Source organism: Miscanthus floridulus, chromosome 7 (assembly GCF_019320115.1).
Source record: "Miscanthus floridulus cultivar M001 chromosome 7, ASM1932011v1, whole genome shotgun sequence".
Lineage (NCBI taxonomy): Eukaryota > Viridiplantae > Streptophyta > Magnoliopsida > Poales > Poaceae > Miscanthus > Miscanthus floridulus.
This window is the reverse complement of record NC_089586.1, coordinates 90,975,194-90,998,873: the sequence shown is the minus strand read 5'-3', so window position 1 is coordinate 90,998,873 and position 23,680 is coordinate 90,975,194. Positions and strand designations below refer to the sequence as shown.

Below are 23,680 nucleotides of genomic sequence, written 5' to 3'. Positions count from 1 at the left end.
GGCAAAGAGGCTATTTGCCGAGTGCCAGAGAGAAAACACTCGGCAAACAACTAGCACTCCGCAAAGAGGTGGTTTGCCGAGTGTCGAGCACTCGGCAAACAATAACACTTGGCAAAGACCAGGTTTGCCGAGTGTCGGGCACTTGGCAAACCAGAACACTTGGCAAAGGGTCGCCGTCGTTAACGGGCGGCAGCCGCTGTTAACCCTTTGCCGAGTGTCGTCTCCTAACACTCGGCAAAGCGGTGATTTGCCGAGTGTCATTTTTTGACACTCGGCAAACCATATTTTTTTACTTTTGACCTCCAAATTTTTTCTACAGTCCTCATACAATACCTGGTACTCCATGTTCCAATGTGACACATTTCTCGGACTTTTTCTATATTCTTTAATTTATTTCATTTAATTGAATTTTCTTGGATAATTCAAATTATAACTGCTAGTCATTCGAATAATGAAAAAATGAATGAAAAAATGATATTCATGTTATTTAGTATAATGTGAGGCCGTAACCAGGAACAGACCACCAATTTCGAACATCTTGTTCACGAAACATGACCACGAACTTGCGGTCGAATTGTTTTTAAATTCTATAAAAAGCAAACGAAGTTCGAAAATCATGAAACTTGTCAAGATGTCATGATATCATATGTGGAAGCTGTGATAAAAATTTGAGAAGGTTTCGCGCAAGTTGTCATGTGCGATGCTTGCAAATAGAAGAATCTCCGAAGATGTTTCATGATTTTGTGTAGAGGCCGACGAGGTGGTAAGCATCGTACGTGACAAACTTGCGCGAAACCTCCTCAATTTTTTATCACAGCCTCCACATATGATATAATGACATCTCGACAAGTTTCAAGATTTTCGGTCGTTTGCTTTTTATAGAATTTAAAAACAACTCGACCGCAAGTTCGTGGTCATGTTTTGTGAACAAGATGTTCGAAATTGGTGGTCTGTTCCTGGATACGGCCTCACATTATAGTAAATAACATGAATATCATTTTTTCCATTCATTTTTTCATTATTCGAATGACTAGCAGTTATAATTTGAATTATCCAAGAAAATTCAATTAAATGAAATAAATTAAAGAAATATAGAAAAAGTCCGAGAAATGTGTCACATTGGAACGTGGAGTAACAGGTATTGTATGAGGACTACAGAAAAAGTTTGGGGGTAGGAAGAAAAAAAATAAAAATGGTTTGCCGAGTGTCTGCGTTTGGCGCTCGGCAAAGGAGCGTCTTTGCCGAGTGCCAGGACGGCTGGCACTCGACAAAGAATTTAAAAAAAATAAAAATACCCCTCTTTGCCGAGTGCCAGGCCGGGTGGCACTTGGCAAAGAATTTTAAAAAAATAAAAAAATACTTTGCCGAGTGCCAAATCGTGGGCACTCGACAAAGATTTTTAAAAAAAAAACTCTTTGTCGAGTGCCAGGCCAGGTGCACTCGGCAGAGAATTAAAAAAATTAAAAAAAATACTTTGTCGAGTGCCAGATCGGGGGCACTCGGCAAAGGGGGATTTAACCTCGCTGGCCCAGCCGGCCCACACACACCACACACACGCACGTAGGCAGCTGACCGCGCCAGCGCCGCTGCCGCCCCGAGGAGGAGGAGAGAAGGAAGAAGGAGGAAGAGAAGGAGGAGGAGGAGGAAGAAAGAGGAAGGAGGAAGAAGGAGGAGGTGGAGGAAGCACCCCGGCCACCGTTGCCACGTCCCCGGCGCTTCCCCAGCCGTCGCCTTGTCCACCGGCGCCTTGGCCCCTTCACCACCGCCGCCCTATAACGCCCACTAGGTATGCCCTACCGTCATCGTCGTCATAGTATTACTAGTAGTTGCGGTAGTAGTAGTGGTAGAGTAGCAGTGATGGTAGTCGTAGGAGTCGTAGGAGTGGTTGTGACATTGTTATATATATGTGGTTGGATATAATCTTGTGCATGTCGGCCATCGTGTCGTTCATATATATGTGCATGTTGGCCATTGTGCCGTTGGTTTTCTTGCATGTTTTGGAAATCTCACCGTGCAAGGGAGGTGCTGCCGAAATTTTGTATTGACAGTTTTATGTTTCTTTTTTTGTAGAGAAGAGCCCGTCGGAGCGGAGCCGGAGTACCTCGGCGACCCCGATCGCCTTCCTCGCCGCTGCGGGTCTGCCTGCACCGCGTCGCCTCGCCACTGCATCGACCCAGCATGGCTCTGCTAACCTGACTCCACCGCCACCCTAGGTATAACCCCTCTTTCTGTATCATGCTCATAGTTCACGTAACCCAGTTAGGCGTCTCCCGTTCGAAAGAGATACGGTTGAAAATATGCAGATATTTCCATATCTAAAACCGTATATGTTTCAAATTGTCCACGTTTTTTGGACAGCCCGCAAATGCGTAGGTGGGGTTAGTTTCCATGGTCTGCTCCAATCTGAGACAGAGTTTCGGCATCATCTCCCTGTTATTCTCCGGATACACACTCTCTCTGGCAGGACGTGTATTTGGAGAACAACGAGGAGGTGCCGCCGAAATTCTGTCTCGGATAGGAGTAGAGCATGGAAACTAACCTCATCTATGGATCCTCGCATAGGATTAGGACATATCCTCACCTATTAGATAGTAGGAATGTCGTGTAGATGCAATTGATGTTTATATTACTCGTCGCTATATATGTTAGAGGATGGAGGACCGTGAGTGGATGTACACAGGCCGCGCAAGTCAGGGTCAGGTCACCAATGAATGGATTGACAAGACCGATGCTTTCTTGGAATGGGCATTTGGCGTGGCTGCTAAAGGAGCGAGTAAAATTTGTTGTCCCTGCAGCAAATGTGTAAACAGGAAAAGACAAACGAAGAATGTCATGGGGGAACATCTTTGGAAGAATGGATTTACGGCAGACTATACCCGGTGGGTCTACCATGGTGAAGCTGATCGTATGAGAGAGGAGGTGGTGAGACCACGCGTCGAGGATTATGATGCTGATGCCGGGGTAGCAGACATGTTAAATGACTATCACGAGGCACAGTTCGCTAAAGGATGTACGGAGGAGGAGCCAGAGGCAACCGCAAAGGCGTTCTATGACATGTTTGCCACGACACACAAACTCCTTCACGACCAGACAAAGGTTTCTTAACTAGATGCCATTGGACGCATAATGGCGTTAAAGTCCCAGTATAGCCTGAGTCAAGACGCCTTCGATGGTATGTTGACAATTATTGACAGCCTGCTTCTGGAGGGTCACCTTCTGCCAAAGAGTATGCACGAGTCACAGAAACTCCTTCATGCACTTAAGATGCCGTATGAGCAGATACATGCTCGCCCGAAGGGGTGCGTCCTATTTAGGAAAGAATACGTGGAAGCAAAGTACTGTCCAAAGTATAAATCCTCTAGGTTCCTGGAGGTAGATTCTGGTGATGGCCAGAAGAGGCAGCTTCACATTCCCGTGATAATCCTATGGCATCTTCTGTTCATACCGAGGATCCAACGGCTATACATGACCGAGGAATCCACAAAATAGATGACATGGCATAAAATGGCAAACGATACAATCCTGACAGGATGGTACATGCATCCGATGGTGAAGCATGGACCCACTTTGATGGCATTCATCATGAGAAAGCTAAAGAGGCTCGTAATGTACGTGTTGTGCTGGCAACAGATGGGTTCAATCCTTATGGAATGATGGCTGCCCCATACACATGTTGGCCCATGTTTGTTATCCCCCTCAATCTCCCCCCGGCGTATGCTTTCAACGACAGAACATATTCTTATCGTTGATAATTCCTGGACACCCAGGGAATAATGTGGGTGTATTCATGGAGCCTATGATTGATGAATTGGTCCGTGCTTGGGAGGAAGGGGTATGGGCATACGACCGAGTTATAAAGAAAAACTTCAAAATGCACGTTTGGTACCACTACTCCCTGCATGACTTCCTGGCGTATGGGATATTCTGCGCCTGGTGTGTTCACGGAAAGTTCCCATGCCCAGTATGCAAGGAAGTTCTGAGGTTCATTTGGTTGCAGAAGGGTGGCAAGTATTCATCGTTCGACAAACATCGGTAATTCCTCCCTCTTGACCATGCATTCAGACGAGACATCAAGAACTTTATGAAATGTGTCATAGTGACAGACCCTACACCACTGATAATGACTAGTGTCACGGTTTGTGAATAGATAGATGATCTCGTGGTCAATTCAGAAGGTAGTTTTGTGGGATATGGTGAGCAACATATGTGGACTCATAAGTCGGGCTTGACTCGGCTACCCTATTTTGATGACCTTCTCCTTCCACACAACATGATGTAATGCACACTGAAAAGAATGTCGCCGAGACACTTTGGGCAACAATCATGGACATTCCTGACAAGTCAAAGGACAACGTTAAGGCTAGAGTGGATCTGGCAACGTTATGCGATAAACCAAACCAACATATGAAGCCCCCTAGTCGCGGCAAGACATGGAGAAGGCCTAAGGCCAATTTTGTCTTGAGCAAGCCCCCAAAGGAGGGAAGTACTAGAATGGATCCAGACGTTAATGTTCCCTGATGGGTATGCAACTAATCTGAGGAGGGGAGTGAACTTATCTACTATGCGAGTCTTAGGGATGAAGAGTCATGACTACCACATATGGATTGAGCGGCTTCTTCCGGCGATGGTTCAAGGCTATGTCCCTAAGCATGTCTGGCTAGTGCTGGCAAAGTTGAGCTATTTCTTTCGCCAGCTTTGTGCCAAGGAGTTATCTCAGACCATGATTGCTGACTTGGAAAGAATGGCACATGTGTTGCTCTGTAAGTTGGAGAAGATCTTTCCACCTGGCTTCTTCAATCCAATGTAGCATTTGATTTTGCACCTCCCATATGAGGCATGAATGGGGGGGGGCCGTGCAGGGCCATTGGTGCTATCCAATCGAGAGATGTCTAAAGGTTCTTCGAAATAAATGTAGAAATAAATGCAAAATCGAGGCTTCCAATGCAGAGGCATACATTCTGGAGGAGGTGGCAAACTTCACAACAACATACTATGGTGACAACCTCCCTAGCGTGCATAATCCACCCCCTCGTTACAATGCTGGTGAAAATGAATCGAACCTCAGCCTTTTCCGAGGGCAACTCGGAAGCGCAAGTGCATCGACCCCAAGACCTTGAATCATGAAGAGTGGTGCCATATCATGCTATTCGTGTTGACCAACCTTGACGAAGTGGCGCCGTACATGCAGTAAGTTCTCAACGAACTTGTTAAATACGTCGTCACTATTCTGTATCCAACCCCCTTGTTTCTCGTTGGTACAGGGAATTTCTTCATGAATTATGGCGGCAATCAAGGGATCCTACCCCACAGCAGCTAGATACCCTTCTTAGATAGGGTGCGGGAAATGGAATGCCTGATTTTATTTCTTGGTTCAAACAGAAGGTACCGTCCAATTTAGCTCGTACTTAGTTTGACATTCCAAGTTACTCATACGTGCGAATAATATAACGATGTATCCTGCTTGAGCTTGTAGGGCCAGAGGGATGCGTCTATGCGTGCCGAGTTGAGATAGGTTGCTGATGGCTTTGCCTATAGGGTCAGGTCATTTTCCGGTTATGACGTGAATGGATATCGCTTTCGCACAATAAGCTATGAGCAGAGTCGGCCCAATCGAAGAACCACAAGTTCTGGAGTTTTTACGCCCGGCGTTGATGAGGTCGAGTATTATGGAAGAATTGAAGAAATATACGAACTCAAGTTTCATGGTTCCAAACCTTTTAATCCCGTCATATTCAAATGACATTGGTTTGATCCTGAAGTAACAAGACGGACATATTCTAATCTTGGGCTAGTAAAAATTCGACAGGATTCCGTCTTACTAGGAGACGATATCTATATTGTGGCCCAACAGGCCACGCAAGTTTATTATTTCCCATATGCGTGTCAAACCAAAAGGCATCTTAAGGGTTGGGATATTGTGCACAGGGTATCGCCACACGGTAGAGTGCCTGTCCCAAACGATGAAGATTACAACTTAGACCCAAACACATATGACAGAGAGTTCTTTCAAGAAGAGGGACTAGAAGGGAGGTTTGAGATAGACTTAACCGAAGCGATCAGAATGGAAGTAGACAATGAAACGGTTATTGAAGAGGACGCTGGAGATGAGGTGCAAAATGTGAAGGACTTACAAATGCTTGAGCGATTACATTTAGACAATGACAATGGCAACATTGCTCATTCGGATAGTGTTGATTATTTCGACATGATTGATAGTGATGATGAGACTTATGATCCAGCTAATCTCGATCATGAAGATTATTTCTAATACATGTAATACTATGTTATTTTGTAATCATGTTTTGTTTATTTTGCATCTCTTTCTAAGTACTTCTTGTTTATCTGTGCTTATTGGTTTACTCTTTTTAATTGCAAGTGATTGAACAAAGATGGTGGGCGGTGGGATGAGGAAGCTAGTGTCCTTGTACCGAAGGACAAGGACCGCTGCATCAGAGGAGAGTAGGAGGAGGAGCAGCCGCAAGAGGGAGCCGTCGCCTGCCGCCCCGTCGCGTGAGGAGGAGGAGGAGGAGCAGGTGCCCCAGGAGGACGCCGAGGACACGTAGGAGGACGACGAGGAGGTGGCGACAGCACGGGGTTCCGCTTCCTCTAGTTCATCGAGCATCTACTTGCGAGGTCCCGTGAGCCTCCCTCAGCGACCGATACCTCGTGAGAGACACCCGCTGATTCGACCCTAGGGGGAAAAGTAAGTAACTTTAGATGTCATCACTACTTTATATGATATGTTGAAAATCAAAATAGAAACTAATATTTTTTCTTAATCACTTGGGCAGGAACTGGACGTTTGTGGCGAGTGGAGGTGCTCACACACGCCAAGTTAATGGCATCCTCGGTCTTCTGTGCAAGGAGCACTTCCATGGCCTGGTTGAGTACGCCGGAGTGACGGGGCCGGCCTACTCGTTTGACCACTACGCCGCCGCCCCCGATGCTGTAGATCGGGCCCGTAGGGTATTCAACAACAAGGCGGAGCGGGTGAAGCAAGAGTTGTGGGTAAGTCTTCCTCGCACTACATTGCTCAATACATCGCATTCATTGGACATTCTTGAAATAATGAATGGATACATCGTGTTTGTATGCAGGATTTCTTTAGATGTCAGGACGGACATGAGGCCAGGGCGGACGCGGTGGCTACCAAATGTTGCAAAAAACTCGTCGTGGACATGCATTACGAGGCGCGCATCCAGGCCATCGTAACTTACCACGGGACCGTCCTTGGAACGAAGGTCACCAAAAGGGATGCAAGAACCATGACGCTGACCCGGGACCAGTACCTACAGGTAAATACAGAACATTAATACTGATTTCTTTTGAGATTAAGTAGGCTTAATTTCATCTTCTGATATGTCATGTACTTGATGGCCTGTAGATGATTCCTTATTGGTGCGTCGCGCATCCCCAGTGCTGGGTACAGATGGTGGACAAGTGGTGCTCACACGAGTGGGAGGAGACGCACAACTTGTGCCGGGAGCGGCGTTTGATGATGCCAGGTGTAGCACGCCATCAAGGTAGCCGCAGCCTCAGCGGATACGCAGAAACATGTGTACGCGAATTCATTTATTTATTCTAACGCTCAATTTTGCAAGATTTCTAATCATCTTGCTGTTTTTCTCGTAGTCGGCGTCACATGGTGGCCAGCCTTGCTCCATCTTCAAGGCATTTGCTATGGCCCACAAGGGCAAGGTGACATCCGACATCGACTACAACCCGGAGGACGGGCCCAAGGCATACAGCAATGCGACCATCCACAACCGCCTCAGTGAGTACACATCGATGACAAGGGAGGTCCATGGGCTAGAGTACGATCCGAGCACCGAGGACCTTGATGGAGAGGTTGTCATGAGGGTGGGAGGAGGCAAGAAGCATGGGCGGTACTGGATTGGCGACGGCGCAATCGACTCGGCCGCTACTCCCAGTCTCTCCCAGATTCGAGCAAGCAGCACGAGCATGAGACCGGCCATACGACCTCGGCAGGACACTTCATACCACCGGGTGGAGGCACTCGAGGTTATTCCTGGTTTATTCATCGTTCATTAGTTTTTTTATACCTTTTCTTTGCATTATTGTAACATTGGGGTGAATATATTGTAGGCCCAGCTGAAACAAGAGAGTAGGATACGGGAGCAGATGCAGGCGAAGATGGAGAGGGTGGAGGCCGAGCGGGAGGCCGAGCAGCGGAGGATGGCGGAGATTCTTCAGTACATGCAAAGTCTTGGCGCCGCTACGGGTGTAGTTCCGCCACCTTCGCTATTCGCTCCACCTCCACCTTCACCTCCTCACTATTCTACTCCTATGAGTATAAATGTTTTAGTTTGTATGTTCATGCTTACGGTCAAACCTAGTGGAGTATAAAAGTTTTATTTATGTATGGTATATATTTATCTTGTCTCACACATGCAATCACTTCTCCTTTGTGCAGAATCAATCGACGGCATCGAACGATCCTCATGCTTCAGCGAATCCTTCACCAAATCAGTCTCATTGGCCATCTGGTTAAGATTCTTATGGTTGTTAATTGTACTTCTATTTGCAATTGTGGTTGTAGATGATGGAGCACTTGGATTACTTGTGAACTTATTTGTGATATATTGTGAGACATGTGACGTTTGTGATATATATGTGACGTTTGTGATATATATGTGGTGTTGGTGATATATATGTGCTGTTGATGATATATATGTAATGTTGGTGATGTTTGTTATATATATCTTCTGTTTGTTTGGATGAGATGTAAAAAACAAATAAAAATGTTGTTTTCGGTCACTTTGTCGAGTGCAATGGCCATGACACTTGGCAAAGTGACTACCTGAGAACATGCTTTGTCGAGTGCAAAGACCATTGCACTTGACAAACATCACAGATTTACCGAGTGCCACGGGCCAGGCACTCGACAAAGGTCTCCTATTTGCCGAGTGTCTTGACGGGACACTCGGCAAATAGGATACCTTTGCCGAGTGTCTTGCCGGTGGCACTCGGCACAGTGGCCACCTTTGCCGAGTGTCTGAGTCAACGGCGCTTGGCAAAGCGGCAACCTTTGCCGAGTGCTTAACCTTGACACTCGGCAAAGCCGCTGTCACGGTGGCGCTCGCCGTCACGGCGACTTTTCTTTGCCCTGTGTCAGATTAGCACTCGGCAAAGGTTTTGCCGAGTGCCCGATAAAGTGCACTTGGCAAAGAGGTCTTTGTCGATAAACTATTTACCGAACGTTCTTTACCGACTTTACCGAGTGTATATTGGTCTTTATCTGGAGGCCTCAACGAAGAAACTGAATCCGGTAGTGTTCCACCATGACCGGTCTCGCTGCCGCACAACCTTAAATGTGTACTGACTGCCGAACCAAACAGGCCCTCGCATCATCCCTGGTCGTTTCGGCTGGCGAGGTGACGGGCCGAACGGTCAACACGTAGCTCGAGCTGGTAGGATACGTAGGGCGGTCACCTTCGGCTCATTCATTCTGGCCGCTGCGGCGGGAGATACCGCATGGGCACGGTGCTGTGCATCTGCGCCACCCTGCCACCCGTCGTCCGATTTGGCGCCGGAAAGGCCAGCATGCGCGCAGCGGGGGCACGCCACCGCCCCGGCACAGTACACAGTAGCAGGAGTGGAGTGGAGTATCATCTGGGCTCGGGGCTCGGGCGGGGAACACGGGCTACGCGTAGTAGGCCTGCGGCCCCTGCCGGGCGATGTGACAACACGTCGCCTCGGGATCACGAACGAGGTTCGCTGGTGCTAGACTGCTAGCGCAGTAGCGCCAGTGCCGCATGCATGGAGGATGCGAGGTGACATGCACCTACAGTACGCCTGCTGTTTCTCACAATCAATGCCCCGTCGCGGGATTTCCACCCACGAGGATGGCGTCATGGATGGGATGCGCCGTGCGCCCGTGCCGCTTGTCAGACGACAACGCAGGCGAGGAGGAAACAGAGGTGTGTTGTACTCTACTCTACGCATCGCAGGGAAAGTACTCCGTCACTGCTCACGGATACCACTATACGTACGCCCCAAGATTTGGAGGATGCTGAGGCCCAAAAATACGAGTTGTGGTAAATTTTACTACGTACAGTATATCTACGTTTTCTCTGCTACGAGCTGTGTTCGTTCCCTGTGCCATTTTTTTTGGGTGAATTTTATCACAAAACTTACGAGTTCAGAATAAGAATAACAAGCTAACAGGGCAGGTTCCTACTTCCTAGACGTTAAAAGCATGGGTATTTTGCTGTCGAAGTTCTTCCCTCCCTGTGTGCGCCCTTCGAACTAAAACCACAAGATTCAACAAACAATGGAACGGCAACACTCTTGCTTCAACTAATAACCATGTTCCGGACAGAACTACAAGCTCTTCGGTACTCTGAAAACTACTCGGCCTAGAAGACTACACTCTCAACACTCTACTCCTCCCCTCACCAAGACTTTTAGCAGCTAGCCTAATGTAATGCACCGCATAGTTGTCTTGTCGATGTCCCTCCGCTGTTCAATCGCAGTAGCAAGGAATGAACCCACCAGCTTTCCTCTGGAAAAACAAGAAGCGAAGGAAATGAGCAACATAAGTATAAATCACTACACTGCTTGCAGCTAGAGTTCAAGTTAGCATTTCTAGAAATATTAAGGGTTTTGTAGTGGCTAAAGAGAACTCAAACCAACACATTGCTCTCTGCAGTACTTCATAAAGAAACAAAAGAATCCAGTCAGTATCCCTCACCTGACCATAAGTTCTAATTATCTGATTCACGGGACTCAACCAGCACGTATACAGGCTTTCCATTCAACTTGTAGAAATCCTGCGGGAAAGTTACTACATCATCAGTTAACAAATTTGAATCATTTTTCCATATCAACCAGTTTGTTTGAAATTTGAAGAAATAAAAACGAAGGCTTCATTGCAAATTACTAATGTGACCGGTTACTGAAACTGAAATAGATTAACTGACAAGAAGCAAAATTAGGAGGACCACAATGCAAATGTCTCAACTTGATTTATCCTCGAACCTACAGGATCTTCTCTATCCTGATTCCTGAAACCATGGTACACAACAGAGGTGTGCTCCCGTGCTAAAACAAAGTAATACAGTTAAGACTGGTGCAGTGCATGTACCTTCAATAGTTTTATTTAGACAATAACAAACAATGTCCAACCAAATCTCATGTCTATGGATGCCAACTGGTACAGATATTGAGCAATCTTATGTGTCGGCAACAGAGCAGACATGTTCATGTTGTTCGTACTTATATAACAGTTAACAACAAGGCAAGTTGTTCCTTGCGGCTGTGCATAACAAACCATGGGCTACACGATCTGTAAAGCTACAACAGCACTAACAGTATCAGACGTATGCAGCCAGCATTATCTAAATAGTGTACAAACATTATAATACAGGCTATAGTACAGTATAAAGGCACCTACGTTATAATAAACAGCTGATTTTGCCTGTTCAGGTTAGTTGTGAGTCCAGCAACAATACCTTGAATTTTGGGAGCCCAATGAGACATGCGCACTCGACCACATCAGCTTCAGCACGTTCTGGAAAGCAATTTGTTAATTTAGTTACGAGTTCAAACTATGCCTATGCATTCTCAAAATTCAAATTCTGCCTCGAAGCATACTACAAAAACTGTGGACAAGTACAGTTTTCCATCTAAAGGACAAAGGTACCAGAAAACTAAGGGGGTGTTTGGTTCGAGGGACTAATTTTTAGTCCCTGTCACATCGGACGTTCGGATGTTAATTAGGAGGATTAAACATGAGTTAATTATAAAACTAATTACACATATGCAGACTAATTTACGAGACGAATCTATTAAGCCTAATTAATCCATCATTAGCGCATATTTACTGTAGCACCGCATTGTCAAATCATGCACTGGTTAGGCTCAATAGATTCGTCTCGTAAATTAGTCTCCATCTGTGTAATTAGTTTTGTAATTAGAATTTATTTAATACTCTAAATTAGTGTCCAAACATCCGATGTGACAGGGATTAAAAATTAGTCCCTGTAACCAAACACCCCCTAAAACACTCTGCCCTAATCACTATTTGATGGAAGCTACTGACATTTGTAACACATTAAAAGCCCATCACTATTACTTTACAGTATTATTGTCCACATTTCTCAGGTCAAAGTATAGCTGCAAACTAATGTGTACTAGTTGGGGTTTAAGTGAGAAGAAAAAATGCTACTAACTACATTGTGCTGGCACAGGTCCAACACTGGCAGTACTGGATAATCTGATGCTGACCCGAGTACCCAACTGACATGCACCTGATGCTCTGATGCACAACAGCACAAGGCTTGCTATAATGTCACGGATGCATAATGCACAATTTAAAGCTTTAGCTGCTACAACTGGTCCATGAATAGTGTGTCGTGAATGTGCAAACTGAAGCAGCAGTCTGAAGTTTCAGAGAGAGAAAAGCATCCCCATAAAAATGGGGAAATGCAACATCTGCAAAATACATGGATATTCTACATCACTCTTTGCCCAAGAGTAGGTTCTATCGGTAACTAATCATCATGTATACTTTGCATGTAAGCCTTGGTCAATAATTTGTCTGAATGCATAAAGTTGAAATTAGCACTCACGTACCAAGAAGCCTAATTCCAGCACAAAGTGTTCCTCCGGTTGCAACCAGGTCATCGACGATCAGCACACGCTCACCAGGCCGTTCGATAGCTCCAACATGCATCTCTAAGCAATCAATCCCGTACTCAAGAACATACTTCTCAGAGATCACCTCACCTTCCATGTTTTCAAGAGCCGATGTTAGCACGTGTTTATTACTGTTAAACGAATTTTGTTTAATTATCAAGCCACTCAGAACTACACTTTGGGTAAGTGGCACTGCAATATATAGAACATGTGGACAAAAGTGCAGAATGATCTTGTATAAAAAGCCTGATGCTTTTCTTAATATCCCATCATGGGCTGCATGCATGCACAAAAGTGCTGAGCAGGCTAGAGAAACAACTTTGGTGTCAGAGATTATGGGCAAGGCCTGTACTTTTACTGCCTGCTAAGCAAGTATCCTGACTAAACATACTTAATTAGGGTGTCACCACAAGCAGGGCACTAGAAAAGCAACAGCTGGCTACAGAGTATATGCATGGGAATGAATTCAGAATAAACACAAATCATGTTCAAGGAATCTCACCTGGGAGCTTCCTAGGCTTGCGCAGCGGTATGAACTTGGCGCCAATAGCCAACGCAATTGCCGGGCCAAATATGAAGCCCCTGGCCTCAATCCCTGGAGGAAACAAGAAACAAGTCAGAACTAGTAGTGCAAATGCTGAATGGAAGCATGAAGGCACTGCCAAGTAATAGTAATAATAATTAACTGACAGAGACAAATATCTAACAAAAGATGGTGCCACATAAGCAACAGCAGCGACGCATTAAAGCATAAAAAGCTCGTGTGTTTTTTTAAAAATAAAATAAAATGGAGTAAACGGAAAAGGTGGGTGAGAAGGAAAGAAAATAATGAAAATTCAGCAAACAAAGGCCGCAGAAGCGGAGAGTATCCAACAAGCAACAGAGCAAAATCTCAGAAGCAGTACTACTTTGCAGCGATAACGACAGGGCGCGTGACATCAGGGCGCGCCCGCCACAAGCAGAAGCGATGACGGGTGTACCGCCAGTGTCTCCCGACCGCCCGATCGCGTGCGCCAGCTGCCGCGCCCGTCCGATCACGCGGGGCAACGGGGCCCGGACGGACGCTGCTGCATCTGCATGCTGCCGCGGCGGGCCTTGACCCCTTGGCGGCCCCTGCCGCGGGCGGGACGGGATCTGCTGTGCCCGTAGCAGGCACAGGCTGGCAGGCCAGTGCCCAGCCCCGATACGCTACTGATGAATGCGGCAGATTCCGGGCGCGGCCGCGGAGTGAAAGCCTGGAAAGGCGCGCCCAGGTCATGTGCCGAGGACGGACGGAGGGAGTACGCTGCGCCAGACATTCTGCCACGCACGCATGCATGCATGGCCCGTTCGCCGGCCGGTTCAGGCAGGCGGCCAGGCGGGCCGCGGGCAACAGGGCTGGCTGGCACTGGCAGCGCCAAGCGTGCACTCAAACCACGGCCTTGTTTAGATGTTTTCCCTCTCTCTCCATCACATCAATTTTTAGCCGCTTGCATGGAGTATTAAATGTAGGTAAAAAAAATAACTAATTACACAGTTTAGTTGGAAATCACGAGATGAATCTTTTGAGCCTAGTTGGTCCACGATTGGACAATATTTGTTAAATAAGACGAAAGTGGTACTATTCATCGGGGTGAAATTTTTTCACGATCTAAACGAGGCCCACACCGGCACCGGCAGGCGGCAGACGAGGTTAGCCACACGCCGTCCCATGCTGTCAGCGACGACGGTCCACCACGATATCGTACATTTATTTTCCGTTTGCGGCTTTAGGATCAGCTTTGCACCTGACGGATGGATATGGCAGCGGCGCTGGCCGCAACGCAAATCCAGCATGCAACAGTAGCGTGGGAGGATTATTGAGGCGATTAATCCGATTATGGTATGATCCTCCCGAGGAAAGCAGGCTCGACTTGCGACGGGCGTGACTGCGTGAGGGAGCGAGCGAGCGAGCAACGCGAGAAAAGGCGTAGTCCTAGCAGCGGACGGCAGACGGACCCGGGGCAGGGCAGGTGCCGAGGTGCGGATGCGGGCGACGACAAAAGCGCGGGGGAGCAGAAGGACCAGGGAGATCTGCCCCAGAGATTTTACGGAATCTCGGCTGTGTTTAGTTCGTAAATTTTCCGAATTCAGCTACCGTACCACTTTCGTTTTTATTTGACAATTATTATTTAATCTTGAACTAATTAGGCTTAAAACGTTTGTATCTTAATTTCCAATTAAACTGTGCAATTAATTTTTTTTTCATCTACATTTAATGCTCTACTACTGTATCACTTTTTTGAAAAGTTTTTGGGAACTAAAAGCACTCAGAACTCTGCCCACAGCTCAGCTCTCCCCCGCGGCTGCGCGGGCGGCGGACAGCGACGTGCCGCTTCAGGCACCGGCACCGCCGGAGAGAGAGAGAGACTAGTCGCCAGTCGGCAGAGATCAGATGGGGACGGACGAGACGAGGGACGAGGGGAGGTGTCCGTCGGGTTCTGCTGATTATTACCGGCGACGGCGTCGATGCGCATCCCACGGTAGCGCTCGACGAACAGGTCGACGGCGTCCTTGAACACCCCGGGGCGCAGCAGCAGCGTGGTGATGTCGTTGAACATGATGCCTGCACCACCAGCCCCGCCCCCAACGGCGCATGCAAGAGCAAAAAAAAAGATCGATCAGCGCTTGGTACTAGCAGCGGCATAGTTAACCGGAGAGGGCGTGGAGATCGAGGAGCGAGCAAGGCACACCTTGCTTGGGGAAGTGCGGCACGACGCGGATGGCGTCGGAGATGCCCTGCAGCCGGGGGTCGGCCGCGGCCGCGGCCACGGGTGCCGCCGCCTCCGGGGCCACCACCGCAGCTACGGCCTCCGCCGCCTCCGCCACGGCCGGCGCGCAGCCGTTCTCCTTGGCCGGCTTGGCGTTGGTGGCGGCCTCCATCACGCTGACGGCGTTGCAGCTGGCCTCCTCACCCATTAATTCCTCTAGCTCTCTCGGCTCCCTCTCGCTCGGTCCAAAGCTCCTCCTACCCTCTTCGACACCCGCCTTTATTGTTGCTTGCTGGACTGGTGCGCCCGCGTATATATAGAGCCGAGGCAGAGGCACCGAGCAGAGCAGGGGGCGGGGAGTGGAGTGACTGAGTGAGAGCGGGCAGAAACAAGCGCCGGGGCTCCCTCGTCTTGCCTTGTTCAGATGCCATTCAAATTCTAAGTTTTTTCGCTCTCTCCGTCACATCAATTTTTAGCCGCTTGTATGGAGTATTAAATGTAGGTAAAAAAAATAACTAATTACACAGTTTAGTTGGAAATCACGAGATAAATCTTTTGAGCCTAGTTGGTCCACGATTGGACAATATTTGTCAAATAAGACGGAAGTAGTACTATTCATCGGGTTAAATTTTTTTTTTTTTTGCAATCTCAACGAGGCCTTGGCCTCCCTCGCGCCTACCCTTGCTCTGTTTATAAAAGAAAAGAGGAGGGCAGGAGAGCAGTGCTGGGCTGCTGGCACGGCAGCCCACACCACACAGCCCCTGTACTGTACGACTCTACTACGTGCATAGGCATAGGCATAGGCATAGCCGCATAGGCACACAATCTCTCTCTCTCTCCCTCGGTGTGTGCCCCCTCCTTGTACAGTTGTACTCCTACTCCGTACGTGACAATGTGAGGGCGTGGGCGTCCCTCTTTCTCTTTTGGTGAAAAGCTTCGCGCCCGCCTCGTTCACTTTGTAAAAAAAAAAAAAGTGAATCTGATGAATAGTATCACTTTCGTCTTATTTGGCAAATATTGTCCAATCGTGGATCAACTAGGCTCAAAAGATTCATCTCATGATTTCCAACTAAACTGTGTAATTAGTTTTTTTTACCTACATTTAATACTCTATACAAGCGGCTAAAAATTGATGTGATGAAGAAAATGAAAAAATTTAGAATTTGGATGGTATCTAAACAAGGCCCTAGCCCCAGTATTGATGAGCAGCCGGCGCCTAGCCGTTTCAGCGACGAAAGGGAAAGAAAACGGGGTGCGTTAGCCAGTAGCCAAGGAGTAGGGCGCTGCCGCAGTGCCACTGCTCCACCTCCACTCCATCTGGGGCTTTGGGCTAGCCCAGCCTAGCCAGTAGCCACCGGACCGCACCGCACTGCGCGCCCGGATTTCGCTTGTGGGTACACCGCGGCTCGTCGGAACTCGCAGCGGCAGGGCCGGGTGGGGTGGGGGATCCGATGCCTGCGCCTGCCCGCTGGCCGCTGCCGTGCAGCGCAGCGCGCAGCGGTGGTGCTGGTAGCCTGGGATACTAAGACTAGCAGTACCACGGCGTCACCACACTTCGGTTGGCTGGTTTGTATTGCTGGTTCGTGAAGAAGTACCGTTGACTAGTTTGTGTGAAAAAAAAATATTATTCTGACTAAAAATTTACGATCGTTTACGACAACCACGGCCAAACGAACATGCTTATGTCACCCACTCCAGGCCCGTTACTTTACTTCGTCCAGGTTTTCAGCATAACCGTGCCGCCGTACCCGGTACCGGTACCCGGACCCGGGCACCCGGCTGTTGGTTGGGCGCTGGCTTTGGCTTGGCTTGGCGCGGCTGCGCCTCACGCCGATCACGGCACGTACGGGGCACTAGGCCAACCAGGCTACGCCAAGGCGTGAGACCGACGGGTCGATCGCCGTGTCCGCCGCTCGTTGGCCGCCCGCGCGGTAACGTCCGCCTCTGTTTCTCCCTCCCGTCCCGATCGATCCGGCAAATCCCCAGCCAGCCCCGGGCGGGTGCGGTGCGCGAAATATTTGCGATCTGGACAGGACAGAGGGAACCCGCCGGGAAAAGATGATCCGTCGTCGCCAAACTCCTCGTGATTTCGACGGCACCGCATGCGCCGGGCAAGCGCGCGCGCGCGCACACACACACACATTGCGTGCGTGCCCTTGGCTGGATGCATGCATGGATCCAAGCTTGTTTCAAGTTCCAGCAAATAGGTCACCAGAAAATTGTCAGAGAAATGCTTCTCGCAATTTTTGTCGCGGTCGCGCGCGGGGTACATAGGTCCTTCGATTGATGAACAGGGCCCAAGGGTGATTTCTGGTTTCCGCCGCTTCGTACGGAGTAGGCTATACGGGTCGTCGGAGACCTTGCTGGAGGGCCGTCGCGGTACTCCATTTTGTTTGTCGTGGTACTCCATCTCCGTCATACAGTTAGATACTGAGATGCAGTGTGGAGCAGTCGCTGGCAATGCAGATGCAGACCTCGCGCTGGCATCGTAGCCACGCTACTGTTTTCCATGAGTAGTACCACCACCTGTGGCTGGGAGCAGCTACAGTATCGATGGAGGTAGCCAGGGCGAGCCACGTTGCTGGCATCGTATAAAGTGGAGTGGCTACTGTGCCCCAACCAGGATTCCGGATTGCACAAGGACGCGATCGCGTCAGTGATTCAGGAGCTGCTCCGGCAGTACGTCTCCGATTTCCACATGGTTTCAGCATCCGGTCCTATTACAAAAGGACGTGTAGTGTCTAGCGCAAGCAAGTACAATCATTTTGGAGCGTGTATGTGTATGGCGATAAGGGGAGTTTAGAGGGTGCTACTAGCACCCGATATTTTGAGCCATTCGGTGAACATTCAACAGTCCTATTTTCTTCTCCAATAAGGCAATGAGCTCACTTTCCTCGCCCTGCCCGCGGCAAGCTCATACTTTTGCCATAAATTTTAATTAAATACAGTCAATATATACTTTTATAAAACTATATTTCTAGATGAACCTACTTACATCACTTTTATATTTTCAAACTCAATCCAAAAAAAAAATTTATAGTCAAAGTTTAAAATATTTGACTTAAGACAATCTCAAAACAACTTTCATTTAGGAACACTGAGGGAGTAACTTGATTTGAGCCCTCATAGGAGTTAAGACACCAATTATTGATCACCATGGCTAATTACTAGTTGGAATTAAAAATTCAGTTTAAATTAGCTAGTTGGCCAACAGCTAGTTGAAGACTTGGCTAAAAAAATAGTCTACCTATTAGTCCTCCTATTCGGATGAGCTAGAGCTAATTTTGGTAAATTTTTAGCTAGCTAATAATTTGCCCTTGTATCCAAACATTCTCTAAGCGTTCAAACGCACTAAGGGTCTATTTATTGAGCTTCATCTTTTAGCCTTCTAGCTCAAAAGTTGGTTGTCTAGCTTCTAGTTGTAGGCTTCATCTTTTAGCCTTCTTGCTCAAAAGTTGGTTGTCTAGCTTCTAGTTGTCCTCTTCATGTTCGCTTGAGCTTATTCAACACTACTTTTCAGTCATGGAACAATATTTTCCTCTCACAACATTTCAACATAAGCATCAGCATAAACCAAATTTCAGCATAAGTGAACAATCATGTCGATGTGTTTTTTAGCTTTTAGTTTATTTACTCAAGAGCTAGTTTTTTAGGTTTTCAAAAGCTAGTCCAATAACTTGTGTTCCTACAAATTATATATTTTATAAGAGAAATTATAGGTCAAATATGTTCTTGAAGACCTAAAACAAAGAGTGTCGGCTTTCCCCTAAATCTATAATGGGTTCTTCAAACAGGAAAGCTAAAAATCAATCAAGTGATTCAAGTCCTACTCTTACTCGATTTTTTTTTGCCCAAACCAAAAAAAAAAATCCATGTAGTCTTCTTCTCTAACTCCGGCAAGGTTAGGGTTCGGGTTCGGTGTTCGAGGGCTTACTTGAATTTGGTGGTCTTAGAAGGATTGTTGGGGGGGAGGCCGGTCTGGCGGTGATTGGGGGCGTGGTGTGGCGCAAGGCGGCGGCGGCAGGGCACTTGGGGAAGGCAATTAGATGAGACAAGGGAGGGATGCAACGGAGATAGCTTGGAGACCGCCATCGTTTGAGTGTGGCGGTGGTTGGAGGTAGCGTAGCGCCGCCGGAGCCAGGAGGGAGACGATGGCGATGAGGGCATCTTGGTCGAAGATAAAGAAGACGGCAAGGCGGAAGGCGGAGGCACATCCAATGAATTTAGAGGCGTGTCACGGTGGTTGGTGGCGGATCCGGTGGCAGAGAACCCTGCGTCGGAGCCAGGGGCAAAACATCAGGTGCAAACGCGGGCAGAGGAAGAAGAAGAATGGAAGAATATAAGATAGAGAGAGAGATTCAATCTATACCTTTTATTTTATATATAAGGGTTAAAAAATCAAGTAATGATTGCCCTTAGATTGCTCAACTGTATAGACAGATCCTCTAAGGCCTCGTTTAGTTCCGAAAAATTTTGGCTTTTGGCTACTGTAGCACTTTCGTTTTTATTTGGCAAAAATTGTCCAATTATGGACTATTTAAGCTTAAAAGATTCGTCTCACGATTTCTCGGCTAACTGTGTAATTAGTTTTTTTTTCGTCTATATTTAGTACTCCATGCATGTGCCGCAAGATTTGATGTGACGGGAAATCTTGAAAATTTTTGGTTTTTGGCTTGCATCTAAACGGGGCCTAACATTAGCTTAGGTTTCCGTTGCTTGACGACAGTTGTAAAAAATAAAACATTGATATGTACCGGTACTGCTTGTACAATTGTTATTTACACATGAGTAGAACACCCCAGAGCTTTTCTCCGGTGGTGGAAGGGCGCACGTACCGTCATCGTCCTGGGCGCACACCTCATCCATGCATCTGAATCCACCTTTTCCACTGACGCGCGCGGCGAAAATCACGCCGTACTGCAAATCTTTGCTGCAGATGCGTGTGTGCTCATCGCCGAGTTGTTAGAAAGCGCCAGCGTCAATTTTTACGGGAGGGCCAGGGCCCTTGCGTTTACGCAGGCTGAATAGTTTTTTTTTTACTTGCTTGCTTGCCTTTTATTATTAGCTGGCCGAAGCCTCAGACAAAGTCACGTCGGAGTTACATGCCACGTCTCTGAACGATGCGAAACCGATACTTGCTTAGCTAGAGAGTGTGCTACCTTATTACAATTTCTGCTAATGAAAGAAAGAGAAAACTCATGAAAGGCAAGTCTAATTTCATCAATCTCCCGCAACACAGGATCGATGGTTGAGCGTTGGGTACTTGGGTCTCCATCTTGTTCCGTAACTGCACCACCAGGAGGCAATCGGTTTCTATCGCCACCCGTTGTAAGCCCAACTGAGCGGCGAATCTGACACCATCTCTGCACGCCACTGCCTCCATAGAGCAAGCATCCAAGCTCTTGTCATACCAACACGCCATTCAGCCTGTTCGCTTGTTGGTTTCAGCCAGCCCAAACCAGCCAGCCAACAGTGTTTTCCTCTCACAACAAACCAACACCAGTCAGCCCAAACCAGCTCAGAAACCAACCAGCGAATAGTTGCATGGACATGGAAAAAGCTGCAGCTAGTAGCCAGGCCCGGCCCGTTGTTTCTGCTATGAATGGCTCCCGGGATACGCTCGCCATCGAAACTGCGTGTGGTGGAGGAATCGTGTTTGTCTTTGTACGTGTACCGTGTACGCCACCGGGACGTGAGTAGCTAGCATGGCATGTGGAAGGAGTGTGAGCCTTGGCATCGTCTCTCCGTCAACTCGAACAGGACGGATGCATGACCGTTTTGTCTCTTCACGCCATCTATGCTATGTACTTCGACAAGACACCGGCGAAATTTTGTTGAAAAAACAGAAGAACGATCTGGGCTGCTTGGAGCCAATAACAAAAGGTGTTCTCGCTGAAGGGAAATTTAATAGTAAGAAGTGTATGGATGAATGCATTTGGATAGAACAAACTTATATTTAGATTATGGGGAGGGGGTTTATTAGGCTCTATATGCTACTTCCTTCGATCGATCAATCATATAAATGGAGTGATAATGTTTCCATATGCATCTGCAAGTTTTTTAAAGACAATTGTTAACCGACGTTCGGTTGTTTTAGCCCGTCCAAGCAACCGAATCCCTTCTCCCTCCGCCGCCCGCGCTCCTCCGTTCCTAAATCGTAACTTACCGCGGCGCTTTGTGTTCCAAGAAGAAATGCATGCACGGTTTGAAGTAGCTAAAAAAGCTGTTCGAAATCGTTCTCGCTTCCCGAAAAGTTAGTTGTTTTAACTTTGACCAATTATATATATAAAAGAATATTAATATTTATGATACGTAATTAGTATCATTAGATAGATCGTTGAATATACTTTCATAATAAACTTATTTGAAGATAAAAAATGTTGTACGTATTTTTTACAAACCTAGTCAAAGTTAAAAAAGTTTGACCTGTACGCATCCCATATAACGACTTCTACTGTGGGACGGAGGGAGTAGGTTTTACAAAATGAAGTCGCGTGGAATAAGTTCCGACGTACTATCGTGGAATCGGTCCAGCGACAACCGATGAATTTGACTCTTTAAAATTTGACTTCATTGACGTCTCTATGAACATTTCAAAATTGGAAGTGGGAGAGACGTGAAAGTATTTGTCTTGACAAAATAATTTGAAGACTACGATATGAAAAGCTGTAAAACACACGTACGTAGGCCTTGTTTAGTTGGGTGAAATTTGGGAATTTGGCTATAGTAGTACTTTTGTTTTTATTTGGCAATTAGTATTCAATCATGGACTAATTAGGCTCAAAACGTTCGCCTCGCGATTTCCAACCAAACTGTGCAATTAGTTTTTTTTTTGTCTACATTTAATACTCCATGCACGTATCGTAAGATTCGATGTGATGGATACTGTAACACTTTTTGGAAAAGCCTTTTGGAACTAAACAAGGCCATAGTACTATCAAAATCAATGATCTAATAAAGTTGCATTTAAAGATGACCTATTCATCGTCAATAAATATTGACGGGCAATCAAGCATGTGGATGTGGCTCATGCATACGCATGCACCCCGACCAATAACTATGTGTTCCAACTTCCAAGAAGAAATGCATGCACGGTTTGAATGAAAAACAGCTAAAAAAAACTAAGTCTTACATAATGAAGTAGGCGTTGTTTAGTTGGGCAAACTTTGCGTAGGCAAACTTTGCATAGTGAAGATTCTCTATTGTAGCATTTCGTTTGTATTTGTGAATTATTGTCTAAACATTGACTAATTAGACTCAAAAGATTCGTCTCGTAAAGTTAAAGCAAATTGTGTAATTAGTTTTTGATTTCGTCTACATTTAATACTCCATACATGTACCGCAAGTTTGATGTGACGGAGAATCTTCTTTTTGTATAGTGCACTTTTCAGGAGTTTGGAGTAACGGCGTAGTCGTAAAACTATGCCAAGGCGGCGGCGCCGCGGCGGGCCGGCCGGCGGCCTAGCTGGTTGCAGCATGTACGTCCGCAAGACCGCAGCCAAGCCATGCGATACACGCCTGCCGTGGGTCGCAACGAATCTTCTTCTATCGACCCCGGCCCCGGTTGGGTGGGGGGCATCTAGATGACATGAATGTGCCTTTAGACTCGAAACCGCACCGCACCGGAGGTCTCGTCCGTTCCAACCTAATCGCGGATATATAACATGCATGCATATATGCATACCCTCTAGCCCGCATGGTGCGTGACGCCAAGGCAAGGCCTAGACACACAAGCCTAGCTACTAGCTAGAACAACGTGATGAGGCTCACCGTATCGAATCGGCTTTCAACGCCGCAATCGAGACGCCACAAGTCCAGGGATGCATGGCTGCCTGGCCGACGTGACGGGCTAGCCGCTCGATACAGCCCCGATCCAGCACGAGCACGAAGCCGTACGTCTAGACTCTAGACCCGCCGCATCTCGCCGGATCGCCGATCGCCGCGTACGTACAGAGAGGCTGCAGGAAAGGAGGCGCCGCGCCGCCGATATCCCTGCGCTCTCGAGTCTCGCCACGCGACGACTTGACGCTGCGTGCAAAAGGCGTTTGTTTTCAGCTTCAACGAGAATGGGCGCCACCACATCACACGGCAGGCAGGCACAAACAACGACCGTGGATCGTCGTCTGTGTGACTGTCGCCCTGTTCGTTTAGTTTATAAACTGTATTTTTTCAATCAATGAATAGTATTTTTCTCTCATAATAAATCAATCAATAGCTTTTTTTCACCGTCAGCCTGCCCGCCCGGATCGTCAAAAGAAGCGATCTCGTCGGCGTCAATCTTCTTCTTACGA

The 23,680-nt window shown here is 47.3% G+C and overlaps 1 protein-coding gene across 2 annotated transcripts; it reads right to left on the bottom strand.

Moving 5' to 3' along the window:
- Positions 1 to 10,297: 10,297 nt before the first annotated feature.
- Positions 10,298 to 15,695, bottom strand: LOC136463794 (adenine phosphoribosyltransferase 4-like). Of its 2 annotated transcripts, XM_066462775.1 has the most exons (7): positions 15,372 to 15,694; positions 15,134 to 15,244; positions 13,163 to 13,255; positions 12,598 to 12,750; positions 11,475 to 11,533; positions 10,715 to 10,793; positions 10,298 to 10,525 (listed from the first exon to the last, which is right to left on the bottom strand). In XM_066462775.1, exons 1-6 carry the CDS (start codon positions 15,595 to 15,597, stop codon positions 10,728 to 10,730), a joined length of 708 nt encoding a protein of 235 aa, XP_066318872.1. In that variant the 5' UTR covers positions 15,598 to 15,694; the 3' UTR covers positions 10,298 to 10,525; positions 10,715 to 10,727. The 2 variants fall into 2 exon arrangements, with proteins under 2 accessions (XP_066318872.1, XP_066318873.1); XM_066462776.1 differs by lacking the exon at positions 10,298 to 10,525 and having other exon boundaries at positions 12,594 to 12,750; positions 15,372 to 15,695.
- Between the last annotated feature and the right edge of the window lie 7,985 nt (positions 15,696 to 23,680).